Genomic DNA, 15,561 nt, shown 5'->3' with positions numbered 1-15,561 from the left:
ACAACATCTAACCAAGTTGACAGCACTCTCGAGGAGGGAGGCGAGTCGTCATCAAAATCTGCAATCATAACTGTAAATCCAGAGCGCTCACAGCAAGGTGCAAGCGCTGGTTACACTCAAGGAGAAGAAATACAGCTTCTTCTTCAGACTCATAAAGCTGACTTTAACTAATTTAATTACATGTAAATATAAGAGTGAAATTTTAAAGGAATCTGGTCAACTGAAATTATTTGATTGGTATAAATTTAGTTTACACCAAGCAAATTGTCTTTAATGATTAATTATCTCAATAAATAAACCTTTGTTTTTATACATTTCAGTTGCATTTTGCTCAGAATGATTGAATTACTGAATCCTGGACTTGGACGTTAGAGGAGCTGCAGGTTTTGCAACCTAAACGTTGGCTTCGTTTTTCAGCCTCAGGTTGTTGCTGGATTGGGGATTACGGGGCTGAAGCACATATTTTAACTACACGAACACACCGCAGGGCACCGTGTTAGTGTCACATTTTTTGACATTTTGTCAGCTGTTATCTTCTCTTAAACGTGTAAAAAACCAATAAAATAATCCTTGTTTCTTTGATGATGGAACCTACTTATATTTATAGGAGTGTTTAAACCTCAGAACCTAAGAACACACACACGTTTAAACACATACAGGTCTGTATAGATCCGGGTCTGATCAATGTCAGACTGATGATTGGCATTTAATGTATTGATTGATCAGTGAGGAACAGCTGAACTGATTTTTAGTCCTTGTCCTTCTTCCTGTTCGCTAAAAGAACCACAAGGCCATTAACTGTGAGTCATCCTGAGTGTGTGTGTGTGTGTGTATAGGGTAATCTCATTACCTGTGATCGGTGGCTTTTATACTATTACACACACACACACACACACACACACATTACTACAGTATGACTCACCCTGTCTGCCCTCCACACTCTGCTCTGTGTCAGAATTGTGTGTGTTGTGGTATTACAGTGTGCAGGATTACTATTAGTGATGTTTGATGTTTATCCATCTCTCTGTGCATGTTCTTGTGTTACTAAAGTTGTGGGTACAGAAATCACATTGTGGGGAATCGGTGTGGTACTCGTAATGCAGGTTTTTCAGTTTTAGGCTTAAAAATTAAATAGAGGGGAAAAGTGTGAACATCTACTTGTACATATATGTTTGTGAGGACACGTGGGAGTTTTGGGACCTTTCGCATGAGGACGTGTACAAAGTGGGGACATTTTCAGGCTGTTGCAGTGTTCAGACTAGTGCCTCCGTGTTGTTTCCTGTTATTGATCTTTTTGCATTGATTAATTACTGAAAGAAAGCAGGCACACAAATGACATCAGTCACTGGAGAGGAGGAGGGGGTCAAAGGTGAGACGTGAATGTCCCATGTCCCGAGTTTTGTGCCTCGTTAATTCAACTTTGTTTGCTGGATGTAAACAGATGATGAACCTCTGATATCCATGTATGCTGTATGCCTCAGTTCTTCAACAGACCAAACGTCATCATAATTTTGAAGAATTTTGACTATACAGATGTTTAAAGGACAACATCTGTATGCTTCAACCTTTGGATGGAGCATCTGCTCTTCCACTGGTTCCCCCATATTAGACAATACTGAGACGGAGAGTCTGGCTGCTTTTATATGTTTCACATTTATCCAGCAAAGAATGGCTTTATATATGGCACATCATAATAACATGTATTCATGTGCTTTACAGTTGGATTAGCAGTCTACTTTTTTGGGTTTTGTACCATGTTGTAATATACATACATGGGAAGAGGTTGTTTTAAAACACAACATTGCATGAGTGCAGTCTCTGTTTCCAGTAGCTGCCAGCCAGTATCTAGGCCCGTGTGACTGAGGCATCACTGGTATACTTGATCTGCACCTGGACTTTCCTAAAAAACTGAACTGAAGCTCACCTACTTTAATTTCTGTTTCACGTTTGCCATTTTTAAAGCTATTAAGCTGCTTTCTATTATATTTTTACTATTGTTGGTAGGACTCAGAGTTGCCCGTGTAGCTTAAAGTCAGGCTAAAAAGGCTAACAGATTATTTCCCCTCACTTTACACTTGTTGTTTTCATGGCAATAAAAGTAAACAATGAATAAATAAATTCATTAATAAGTGATGAATTACTGTAGGTTTAATAAACACAGCGACAACATCCAGCTAGACCACCGCATTGTCCTGACATGTCGTGAAAGATTTTATTTACAGCTGTTTGTAGTGTTGAGGTTTATACTTCTAGTCTGTGTCACCTGCATTGTGCGATCTGTATCCATACAGATTGTTTGGGTTTGAAATGTCTCTTCTGATAGTAAGACGGCGATAGAGTTTACTGTGCTGCTTAATTTAACCATTTACACCAAAATATAAACTCTTTTAATAACTGAGCTTTTTTTGGTGTATTTTACTGTCGGCTCTAACAAACTCCCGGTCTATGCTAATAGCGCCCGGAAAATATTTCTCAAAATTTGAAGTTGCTACAGTTATTAAATATTACGAAGGATGTGAAACCACTGCTGGAACAAAAGCCTTCGCAGAAACACAGTTTCACTGTTTAACAGACCAACTGCTGCAGGAAGAAGATTATTTCATCAGCGCAGATAAATAACTGGGCAGCAGCATCATTAAAAACTCATCAGCGAGGAGTGTGTGTGTGTGCGCGCTCATAAATTCACTGCAGTTATCAGCCAAACAGATGTGACCATTGTTCTCATTAATGAGGGTTTACAGGAATAATTACAGCAAAATGAGGCGCTTTCTGAGTGATTTTACTCTCCGGCTATTAAAGTTCAGCTGACAGACAAACTGCAGCACAGCTCCGGTTAGCGTTCGTCCAGACCCGTCTGGTAAAAAATTGTGAGGTCTGAAGTGTCGGCTGTAAACACTTCCTGACCCGTATCACCAAGTTTCATTTCTTCGTTACTCTACAGGGAGCTTGAAGTGCTCGGGGCTTGTTAAACTTGGGCGGGTTGAGCTTTGTGGTGTGTTTATGCGCAGGAAATTTGAACCATTAAAAATCAGGTGTTGCTGAATCCCTCGGATCAAGCTGATTTGAGGCCAAACGAAGGTGGACCTTGTTTCCATGGAGAGAAGAGGGTCAGTCGGACAGACTTTGGTTTTTAATTCAACAATTTGGACACTAATTTGATGCCTAAATGTTTGTGAACAGATGCTCACGAAGACAGACGTACAGGGAGTGCAGAATTATTAGGCAAGTTGTATTTTTGAGGAATAATTTTATTATTGAACAACAACCATGTTCTCAATGAACCCACAAAACTCATTAATATCAAAGCTGAATGTTTTTGGAAGTAGTTTTTAGTTTGTTTTTAGTTTTAGCTATTTTAGGGGGATATCTGTGTGTGCAGGTGACTATTACTGTGCATAATTATTAGGCAACTTAACAAAAAACAAATATATACCCATTTCAATGATTTATTTTTACCTATGAAACAAATATAACATCTCCACATTCACAAATATACATTTCTGACATTCAAAAACAAAACAAAAACAAATCAGCGACCAATATAGCCACCTTTCTTTGCAAGGACACTCAAAAGCCTGCCATCCATGGATTCTGTCAGTGTTTTGATCTGTTCACCATCAACATTGCGTGCAGCAGCAACCACAGCCTCCCAGACACTGTTCAGAGAGGTGTACTGTTTTCCCTCCTTGTAAATCTCACATTTGATGATGGACCACAGGTTCTCAATGGGGTCCAGATCAGGTGAACAAGGAGGCCATGTCATTAGTTTTTCTTCTTTTATACCCTTTCTTGCCAGCCACGCTGTGGAGTACTTGGACGCGTGTGATGGAGCATTGTCCTGCATGAAAATCATGTTTTTCTTGAAGGATGCAGACTTCTTCCTGTACCACTGCTTGAAGAAGGTGTCTTCCAGAAACTGGCAGTAGGACTGGGAGTTGAGCTTGACTCCATCCTCAACCCGAAAAGGCCCCACAAGCTCATCTTTGATGATACCAGCCCAAACCAGTACTCCACCTCCACCTTGCTGGCGTCTGAGTCGGACTGGAGCTCTCTGCCCTTTACCAATCCAGGCACGGGCCCATCCATCTGGCCCATCAAGACTCACTCTCATTTCATCAGTCCATAAAACCTTAGAAAAATCAGTCTTGAGATATTTCTTGGCCCAGTCTTGACGTTTCAGCTTGTGTGTCTTGTTCAGTGGTGGTCGTCTTTCAGCCTTTCTTACCTTGGCCATGTCTCTGAGTATTGCACACCTTGTGCTTTTGGGCACTCCAGTGATGTTGCAGCTCTGAAATATGGCCAAACTGGTGGCAAGTGGCATCTTGGCGGCTGCACGCTTGACTTTTCTCAGTTCATGGGCAGTTATTTTGCGCCTTGGTTTTTCCACACGCTTCTTGCGACCCTGTTGACTATTTTGAATGAAACGCTTGATTGTTCGATGATCACGCTTCAGAAGCTTTGCAATTTTGAGACTGCTGCATCCCTCTGCAAGATATCTCACTATTTTTGACTTTTCTGAGCCTGTCAAGTCCTTCTTTTGACCCATTTTGCCAAAGGAAAGGACGTTGCCTAATAATTATGCACACCTGATATACGGTGTTGATGTCATTAGACCACACCCCTTCTCATTACAGAGATGCACATCACCTAATATGGTTAATTGGTAGTAGGCTTTCGAGCCTATACAGCTTGGAGTAAGACAACATGCATGAAGAGGATGATGTGGACAAAATACTCATTTGCCTAATAATTCTGCACTCCCTGTATTAGTGGAGCCTGTTTATTAAATATAAACATTTATACTTACTGAGTAAGTCTGAGTAAGTCAAGACGTTTGGAGCGAGAGAATTTCCTGCTGATTTTGTTTTTCTTTGATCTTCTTCCCTCTAAATCAAAAAATCAATTCTGTCATTGTAATTGAATAATAATTAAACAATTTAAAATGATTGAACACAAACTTTCTCTTACTAGAACATCCAATAATACCAACATCAGCAAAGATTTCAATTTTAAATAAATAGTTTTTTTTTTTTTTACCAAAACAGAAAAAAATATATAATAAAATAATACATTTTATTTATAGGTGCCTTTAAAGACCCTCAAGGTCACCTTATAATAGTACACAAAGTAGAATAAATAAAAAAAAAACATAAGGTAAATGAAAAAAAACAAGCATGAAAGTATAAAAGCTAAACAAGGTAAAAAAATAGACTAAGACAGAATCAGGAGACAAAACTGAAAGAATAGAAAAAAGGGAAAATAATTTAGTGTGTTTTAAACTGAAGCAAATGCTCAGGTTCATATAAGCAAGCAAGCAATTTATTTATAGAGCACTTTCAGTCAACTCCCAGCTGAAAGCAAAGTGCTGTACACTTGACAAAAAACTTAAATTAAAACAATAAAATCGGCACATTAGATTAAATTAAAGCACTAAAATCAGGGTCAAACTGTGTCATAAGCCAAGGAATAAAAAAATATTAAAAAAACCATTAAAACGATAAAAGTGATATTCAGGTCAATGGAGGAGACGAGCAACACCTGAGTAAAACCACACCTAATCATAAACTAGTCCTAACTGCTGCGACTGATGGTTTGGAACAAACGTCATGAACTGAAAATGTTAAAGAGAGGAAGTACGGCTGAGTTTGTCAAAGTTATCTCGGGTTTGACGTTTGAGGTGGAGGTTTTTTCTGTTTCTATATTTGTGTTTCTAGATTTAAAATAATAAAAACAGAATAAAATGAAGCTTTTTGTGAAGAGCGAGCGCCTCTTCCTCCAGAATAATTAGTCACGTGAACCCTGTGGGCGTGTCAGGAAGTACGTGAGCTCTTTCTCTTCATGCAGTTTTCCTTTTTGTTGATTCTTTGGCGATAAAATGATGAATAAAAAACTGATAAGATTAACATAGAAAAGTGTCTCCTGTAAAACAAAACAAAACAAAAATAGGAACAGGTGACACTTTATGTGAAGCTTTTTTCAAAATAACAGCGTGTCTCTCTCTGTAGACGAGGTAAGCGCACCGACCGCCCTCCGTCTTCTGTATATCGAATTCAGTAAAACTGTTAAATTAAAATGTGTAAAGCTCATTATCTGCAGGCTCAGGCTGAGAAAAGTTGAGGCCAAGCTGTTCATGTTGACACTTCTTATTTTTGGAGTCTCAGTCGGATGTATTACAGCTGGAGGGCTGAACAAAGTGAACGGGGACGTCTGCGTGTGAGCCCAAAAGGGATTAGTGCAGATTTACCTCCACATAGCATTAACTCAGCGAGGGATGATGGCAGTATGATGGACGGCCGGATGCTATTTGCTGCGGCAGATGAAGGATTTAGCTTTTTATTTCCATGTTTTTACCCAGATTATGTCCTTTTTTCCCTCCTACCTGTTGATGATGACGATCTGGCACAGTCCTATGCGCTCTGTCTGCCTTCAGAGTAATCCCATGAAGCCTCAGTCTGTCTCTGTTTTCCTGTCTGCCACTCGGCGCTGACGGAGAATATGCACAAGTGTAATAAAACAGCGACATGCGCCCATTAATAAACCTGTATTGATTTTACTTCTTGTGTTTGCACACGGCTTGAGTCAGATTACAGCTTCATTATAGACACTGGACTAAAATTTAAATATATCCTGTAAAAGAACAATGCAGAAAAATACTCCACAGCAAGTACAAGTTTACCTGATGTTTGTCCAATCTGGCAGAAAAAAGCATCATTCCATTGTTAGCCCTGCAGACCCTGAACTTTCTTTAAATTTGGAATAGATGATTTTGTATAACGCAAGAATTCTCAAACTTCCATCAAAATATCCAGTAGGATAAAATTATGAACACTTGGTCAGCTTTACTGTAAAAGCAAAACGAGGGCCGACTCAGTTTGGAGGTTGAAGTGGACGTTTGAGAAACTGCAGGTTTTGGCACCTTTCAGTCAACTTCATGGTCAATCCTGCAGGATATCATGCTTCCACCTGACCCACAGTGTGCAACATAAACATTTAAAAAGCCGATTGTAAGTCTTCGTACATACCGTGCAAGCGAAATATCATTATTTGCTTCATCGTTAGCTTTATTTTTTTGGTCCTGGATGTTGATGGTTGTTTGTGACCGTGTTTGGTCAGATGGGTTTGAGACGTTGATCTCTGATGCCCACATGTCAACGTTTCACTACATCAATGGTGCGAGTTTAGACGGACAGACTTAAACTGCTTTTACTGCAATTTATTGTTTTTTCAAAGAAAGGCATCAAGTGGATTCTTGTTTTTGCTGTTTGTGGGACTTTTTTTCTTTTTTATTACATGAGTTCACCTGAACACATGTAATAACCTCGTCCCCTCCTCTCCTCTTCGTCTGCAGGAGATGTGGTTGATATCTACCAGAGGGAGTTCTTGGCGCTGAGGGAGCGCCTCCACTCAGCCGAGCAGGAGAACCTGCGGCGCTCGAAAGAGCTGAACCTGGTCCTGGAGGAGATCAAGAGGGCAATCGCCGAGAAGCAGGCGCTCAGAGACATCAACCGCACCTGGAGCAGCCTCTCGGGTCAGTTTTGATCAGCTGTAAAACAGCCTGTTTCATTTTAAGCGTTGTTATCAATAAATTGCATGACTTTTGTCTCACTCCCATTTCTTCTTGTTGCATGTTGAAGATCTACTTGGAACCTTGTTAAGTTCCAACCACGCAAAATATGATTTTTTTTTGCCATTTTTCAAGTGGTCTTAAACTTTTGATCGGGACTGTGTTTTATATCTTGAATTTGCCTTTTCCCATCATCGTACTCACATCTACAGCTATTTTAGTGCTGTCATTTTTTCCTTTATCTTTACACTTTATTTGATTTTGAAGGTCATTTCACACGAGTTCTGATTAAAGTGTTGTTCCTTCAGTCGACCAATAAAAATCAAAAGCTGACCTGATTAAATTTGTGATACTGACTTCTCTTTTAAACAGTCTCGACCTTCTGGGGTGTCAAACTCATTCTACTTCACAACTGAACCATTAAACCTACTGCACCTTTTAAGAAAACACCTTACAAATGTTCCCTTTTCTTGGTATAAAGAAATTTCAGTACATTTTTAAAATATCTTAATTATTTATTTTAAAAATATGCTGAGATGTCTCAAGGAAAATATAAAGTTTTAACAATATCTCATTACCAGTTTGCTTTCCTTACAAAGAAACACTGCAGTCATACACTGTCTGAGGTCTGCCATTGATGGCGAGGGTTAAGTAGCGCCACTTTTAGGGGTTTGGGTGAAACACTTTAAGTCCTGTGTCATACCTTTCACAGTGTTGGGATAGACTGCGCTGGTAAAGTGCACAGTCGGCTCCAGCGACACACCTCTCATCTCTCATGATCTGGAAAGCGATTTTTGTTCGACCCCACATTTAAAATAAATCAGGTGCCCTTGAGGCCTGAAGTCATGCAGTCACTCAGCGTGCAGCGTTTCTGTCCTCGTCTCGCTGCCACGAAGCAAAAACTGAATAATGTGCTCAGTCAGAAGATGTGAAGAATCATCTGTAATCCATTTAAACTGATCTGTTTTATCTGCTTTAATTTACTCTGTGTGTGTTCAGAGGAGATAAAGCTCAATCTGATCTGTTAGCGTGCTCAGTTTACTCCGACTTCACTCGTCCGACTGCGAGCGTGTTTCTAAGTACTTTATATGAAAGTGTGATTCAGCCGGTTTAAGCTGGCGGCGGGGAGACCTGAATAAACGTGACCTGATCTCTCCTGGTTTGGCCTCTGTGTGTCTGCAGAGGAGACGAGGCTGAAGCTGTGGAACGTGAGCAGCAGTAAAAACGTGCTGCAGCTTCCCTCCATCTTCCATCATCTTCCTCACCTGCTGAACAGAGAGGACAGCCTACAGCCCGCCGTGCACCTGGGACAGGGACGCACTGGAGGTAAAATCCATCACACCTTTTTCTAAGCACACCTGCATGGAGTTTGTTTGATTTAATAATCTTCACAGCCTGTAAATAGCCTGCTTTCTTGGAAGAAGATTTTAATTTTGTTGAAAAAAGATTTTAAATCTTTTGAAACTTTGAGGTTAAATAAAGGCAAGATCTTGTTTTATATAAAAAGATCTAAAGTTAATATTACAGAGCCTAAAATTAAGCCTTATATAAAGGTACATAGGCATAAGTCTAATGGATCTCAGTCTTTTTGGTAAAACTGTCTTAGCCTTCTTATGGCCAAGGGGTCCTGGCTGAACCAACAGCCCAGGCACTGTGCTCCTCTCCGGGGGCAGCAGCTCACCGAGGCCCCCTTATAAACCCAACATCCTCTGGCGAATAAATACAGAGCTGTGATCAAACAGGCTGACCAAGGTCACTCCTGATGTGTGTGTGTGTGTGTGTGTTGCCTGTGTGCGTGTTTGTGTGTGTGTGTCAAGCCTAATTTATTTTTAAAGCTTTTTTTTTCTGCTTAGTAAACCATTTTCTGACAACTCTGCTTTACACAGACGACATAAATACAGATAAAACCACAGAGAACAAACACATCAGAAAATGGAAGATATTTCTCTGTGTGTGTGCGCGCGTGTGTGTGCGCGTGCGTGCGCACAAGCAGTCAGATAAATTTATGATGCCCTGACTAAAACGGGTTAGTCGTGTGGAAAGTGCTTTATGGTGCAGCAGAGGACAGAGATAACCACCAAGAAAAGAAACACAGCAAGGAAATTATATATATTTATTTGTGTGTGTGTGTGTGTGAGAGAGACACAAATCTGATTTATATGTTAAAGCTTTGAAACAAAACAGGATCAGCACGAAGTGTTTTCTTTTTCTGAAGCATCAAGGGGAGGAAAACATATTAAACTAAAACTGAAAGACTTAAATGTACAGAAATATGGCCTGTGTGTGTGTGTGTGTGTGTGTGTGTGTGTGTGTGTGTGCCTGCGTGTGTGCGTGTGTGCCTGCGTGTGTGCGTGTGTGTGTGTGTGTGTGTGTGAGTGCCTGTGTGTGCGTGTGTGCCTGCGTGTGTGCGTGTGTGCCTGTGTGTGTGTGTGTGAGTGCCTGCGTGTGTGTGTGTGTGAGTGCCTGCGTGTGTGTGCGTGTGTGCCTGCGTGTGTGTGCGTGTGTGCCTGCATGTGTGTGTGTGTGCGTGTGTGCCTGCGTGTGTGTGCGTGTGTGCCTGCATGTGTGTGTGTGTGTGTGTGTGTGCCTGCGTGTGTGTGTCCTTGTCTAGTCTTTTTTGATGAAGTTTCTTTCTTCTTTCTTTCTTATGTTCAACACAAATGCAATGAACATAAGAAACCTCCTGAACATCTTTTAATTTGAAATGGCTTAACAGGAAGTATATATAGCCCTATCCATAGGGTTGCCAACTCCCTGAAAAATAAATAAGGGACACCTCGTGGCCAGGGCCGGGCAACCCAGTTGTCTTCACCCTTCCCAGTGTGGTAGCTCTTTTTTTTGTGTGTGAAGTTATTTTTTAACCATTTGACTTGAATTTGATTTAAGCAGATGCATATTCTTTGTGGTATGACCATATGGGAAACAAATGATCATTTAGCCATTTATTTTTAGCTCAAAATGACAACATTAACACAGTAAAACAGGTCTCTTTCTTAAACAGAAGCCTGTCATGCTTAACTTTTGAGAATATAAGTAAATCTTTCTTTAAAAGAACTCTGTCCTGCTTAACTTAAAATTATATAAATTAATAGAAAACAATAGAACGAAAAATATTCTTGTAACAGTGCACATATAGTGCATTTAGTACAATTGGCTTCAGTTGAGGTATTATTTCAGCTTTTCTAATGCTAATCAGCTGCTCCTGTTTGTAAACCCACTTGTTCCCATGATTACGCATCATAACTCATCATCATTATTAATCTATGTATTACTTTTATGTATTAGTGATCTATTTGTTGTAATCATCTATCCTTGCAGTTGTTTATTACACAAAATAAATTATATTATCACACTTCTGGCCACATAGCGCTGATATTCACTGCACATGCCCATATTAACCTTAACCAGAGGGTTTAAAAAAACAAACCAATGTTTACATACCATATCTGCTTCTGCCGTGGCCTGGTGGACAAAAAATTGGTTAAGGGTTCCCCGAGCTTTCACGCCCCTCATGTTCTTCATGTGCCCACCATTAGAAGCATGCCTATGGAAAAAGTGCGCCGGCACACAGTGCAGTGTGCTTTATAGGTGTTATCGTGCATTTTCCCAGCCAGGTGTTTTCCTTTTCCCATTCCTCCCTGTACTTTTGCAGCCTTTTTTTTTCTTTCTCTGAGCGAACAAACATTGCTGCTCTAATGCTGGGCTTACACTGTGCGATTTTTGGCCCATTTTGAGACGATTTTTGAGTCATGCGACCGATTTGGTGATCGGCCCGATTTTGGCCTTCATCGTGCATCGTGTAGTATACGTGGGGTAACGAGAAGCGATTAACACCTCACGACCAGCTCCCGATCATCAATCGCTTGTGACGTGTCACCGCAGCCGCTCACATATGGGCTCAAAATGTGGTCATAAATATTTTGTACTTGTAAAAAAGATTTGTATGTGTAAAAAAGATTTGTATGTGTAAAAAAGATTTGTATGTGTAAAAAGAATTTGTGTGTGCGTAAAAAAGATTTGTATGTGTAAAAACGATTTGTGTGTGGACTTAGAAAAAAAAACCCTGCAAGTTACAAGTACGAATTTTGACCCCATTTTTCTTCCTTTCATCTGATTGGTCAATGTCATGTCAATCACAAATGTAACAATCCAATCAGAGAACAGATGGGTTTGGCTGTCGGAGGGGCGCTTTTTTGAACTGCAGGTCCTTGAAGGGTGATACAGTTTGAAGCTGGAGGATCTCTATATAAATATCCGATAGCAGCTAGGTCCCCTAGCTTTCAGTAGCTGTTGAAAGGAAAAAGTTGTGGTATATCAGTGGTTAGAAATACCATTATTACTTTAGGATTAGTTTAACACAAAGTCAGGGCTGACCCAGGACCATCGCTGTGAGTCACAGTGCGCAGCATAAAAGTCCTTTCACATCAGACGCAGGACGTGCTGCTAATGCTAACTAAAAGCAAAGGATCCAGAATTTGTTACGCTGGCTGCTGGGCTCTGTGGGTTTTTGCAGCAGCTCTACCTGTACTAGATGCACCTGCTCCTTGTCTTTTCTATCTCTGACTTTATGTCCTCTACAAGAGTTTCTGTTTTTTTTGCTGGTTCTTCAAATGTTCAATAAAAACATGTATGCTAATTCATAACGAAGAAAGCTTCGTAATGAAGACTGTCATTTCCAAAACACTGCCCGCCCCCACCCCGCGGTCCGCAGCGCTGTTGAAAAGGCTGTGGAAGTCCCTATATTAAACACGTAGACCTGTGACACAAAAATCACCAAACTCGGATGACCACAGACTGTTTTCCTTCGTGGTGATGAAGGAAAACGCTGGGTTGGCATGTAAAAGGGCATTTATTCCCTTCAAAGACCTGCAGTTAAAAAAAAGCGCCCCTCCAACAGCCAAACCCATCTGTTCTCTGATTGGATTGTTACATTTGTGATTGACATGACATTGACCAATCAGATGAAAGGAAGAAAAATAGGGTCAAAATTCGTACTTGTAACTTGCAGCGGTTTTTTGGGCTAAGTCCACACACAAATCTTTTTTACGCACACACAAATCTTTTTTACACATACAAATCTTTTTTACGCACACACAAATTCTTTTTTACACATACAAATCTTTTTTACGCACACACAAATCTTTTTTACACATACAAATCTTTTTTACAAGTACAAAATATTTATGACCACATTTTGAGCCCATACTCACACTGCTCACGTGCAAACACGTAAACGTCGGTGAAAAAGACGGAGTAGCACGGCAGTGCAGCGTGTGATCTGGACACAAGCGATGGAGGCACAACTTGTAGAACTTTGGAAAGCTCATCCGAGCCTTTTCGATGTGGCATCACAAAATTATCACGACCACAACAACCGTGAAAATAGTTGGATTTACATTGCTGCTTAATCACAGCTGCCTGATCAATGTTTTTCATTAGCAATTTAGCAAAGTTGATGGTGGTGGTGTGTCTGTGTGAGTGAAAGACAGAGAGGGAGAGCGGGCAACAGATTTTCTGTTATAACCTTCATTTTATGGAGGCACAGTGTGAGCACTCAGGTCGCATCAGAGTATAGTGTGAGACCCTGCATCGTGACCTACCAACTTCTAACCCCTGTGAGTCAATCGTGCAGTTTGAGCAGGAGCTGAATAACGTGACTGAAAAAAATCGCACAGTGTTTGCCCAGCTTTAGGTGTACTGTCGTCCGAGACTTGCACCGCAGTGTCAGCGTTTGTTTCCCTGTTGGCCATGCTTGTTGTTGTGGTCATCTGTTGTCTTCCGGTATTTTCTCCGTAAGCGACCTTTCCTCGACCAATGAGATGAGCGGTAATCTGAATTGTCATACTCGAATTGTCATAAGTGTGCTGTCAGCTCATTGGTCACAAAGCAGGAGAGGGGCTGGGAATTATGTTTTCAAACAAAGCGTTAATTCCATAAACATTTATAGACTACTTTTGATTCTCACTGTATTACGGGACAAAGTGCGTCCCTTATTAGCTCAATACGGGACGTGTACTTTTGTTTCTAAATACGGGACGATTCCGTTTTTTAAGGGACGGTTGGCAATCCTACCTATCCAATATATTTGGCCTGGCTCTGTGTATTTGTTGGTAACACTGAAAATTTCCCAGGCTCTTGGAATGGAAATATTCTCCACTCCTACAGTCCTTGAACTACCTATGTGTTTCCTAGAAATGTTTTTCATTTTGAAATGTCAGTCTACTCACTGTCTCTGTCTATTTCCTGTGAATATTTATGTTTAACCAGTCTCTCTTCCTAAGACTCTTTCACATCCAGGCTCTGTGTACATACTGGAAATACTCAGTGCTCCCAGATCCCTTAATTAAACCACTGGCTCTGTGTATTTGCTGGAAATATTTACAGCATCAATGCTTCGGACTCTGTGTATGTTTTGGGAAAATGTTAGGTCCTTGGCTGCTTTAGGCTCTGTTTATTTCCTGCAAAATAAATGGATCTCCTAAATCCTTGGTAGTGTCTATTTGCTTGGTATTACCAGTGAGTGCTTCTCCATCTGGACCTTTCATATTGTGGGACATTACAGGCAATCTTCACCAAACATTTCAAATTTTGTGTGTGTGTGTGTGTGTAGTCTCCATAGTGATGGGGGTTCCCAGTGTGAAGAGGGAGGTCCACTCCTATCTGACCGACACGCTCACCTCTCTGATGTCAGAGCTCAGCGCCGCCGAGAAAGACGACTGCGTCATCGTGGTCCTCATTGCCGAGGTCAGTGTGTGTGAACTTGTATAACTAACATTGTGGGGACCTGCATCCTAATCACAATCACACTTTAGGGACTTGTCTTCCTTAATGTGACAGAAAGTCCCCATAAGTTAAATCTTTATCCTTTAAAGGTTTATGTGAAATAGGTACTATTATAGACCCAAGCACCAACCTCCCAGCACTGAAGAACTGATTCAACACAACATCAAGAACTGCAGTTCCCGTAGTGGCCACTTGAGGTGCTACAAATGTTAATATGTATGTCTAAGCATATGTTGACTTCCTGCCTTGGCACTAAAACCTCTGTCCTGTTGTGCTGTGTGTTTTTTGTTAAAAACATGAAATGATCTTCGGGATAAATTAAAGCTAAAGGCTAGATTTGGTTGCGTGCTATAACTGCAGTATGTTTGGATTATCCACTGGCTGGTTGTACCTTTGTTGCGCATCAAAAACTGTGTTGCCACACCCATTACTTTACTGCACTACCTCCCAACCTCAATTACAGCAATGATGTTAAAAGGAAATCAAATACAGAATTGATTTGATTATGTTCAGTTCATTCTCTGAGAAAGAATCTAAGTCCAAGTGATGTCCTCTGAAGTGATGGAAACACGTGCGTGGATAATTGGCCATCAGAGTGAGTGTGTGTTGATGCGTGAGCTTCCTTGCATGCTTTCTAAAGGCCAGTGGTTTAGCTAATGAACCTCACAGACACACACACACACACACATACCGATAATGTCAGTGATTCTCCGTGTTTAGCTTCCATGCTAATGGTAACCTCTAATTGCCCAAGGGAGGTAAAGCAATGATGTTGTGTGTGTGTGTGTGTGTGAGCACGCACTCACACATTAGATCATTAAAGTCAATCTGCGAAATGTGTATGCTGTATGCTCTTTTAATAAATAAAGTCAGTGTGTTTGTGTCTTTACAGTGATGAAGGTCACAGTTTATACTGTCTTTGTTTGTTCTCACTCACAGCTTCTCATCTCATGTTAGTTCAGTTCATATCTCTTCTTACTGTTTCGTCAAATCTCATTTGTGCAAATCCAATCCAATACTGTGTCGGTTAATCTCACAGTACTTTATGGCATCTCTTCAAATTCACCTGAAAGCCCATTAATAGTGATAATCTCTTTAAATGAGCTCACTGTAACTTCTAGAAAACCATCATTATTAACTGCCTCCATTATGCGACTTCCAGCCATCAATCTGTTGTTTGCATGAGCAAGAGTCAGATTAATGCTATGTTGGTC

At 40.6% G+C, this 15,561-nt stretch overlaps 1 protein-coding gene across 1 annotated transcript in view; it reads left to right on the top strand.

Moving 5' to 3' along the window:
- mgat4b (alpha-1,3-mannosyl-glycoprotein 4-beta-N-acetylglucosaminyltransferase B) overlaps positions 1-15,561 on the top strand; it is a 121,390-nt gene that overhangs the window by 51,592 nt on the left and 54,237 nt on the right. The window contains exons 2-4 of the mRNA XM_084953324.1: positions 7,349-7,528; positions 8,747-8,890; positions 14,175-14,308. Of these exons, the coding sequence (XP_084809450.1) occupies positions 7,349-7,528; positions 8,747-8,890; positions 14,175-14,308 (458 nt within the window). The remainder of the gene's footprint in view (positions 1-7,348; positions 7,529-8,746; positions 8,891-14,174; positions 14,309-15,561) is intronic.

Source organism: Perissodus microlepis, chromosome 2 (assembly GCF_051167445.1).
Source record: "Perissodus microlepis isolate ML-2025 ecotype Zambia chromosome 2, ASM5116744v1, whole genome shotgun sequence".
Taxonomy (NCBI): domain Eukaryota; kingdom Metazoa; phylum Chordata; class Actinopteri; order Cichliformes; family Cichlidae; genus Perissodus; species Perissodus microlepis.
Note: the sequence above shows the minus strand (reverse complement) of the source record. Positions and strands in the feature narration are given on the sequence as shown.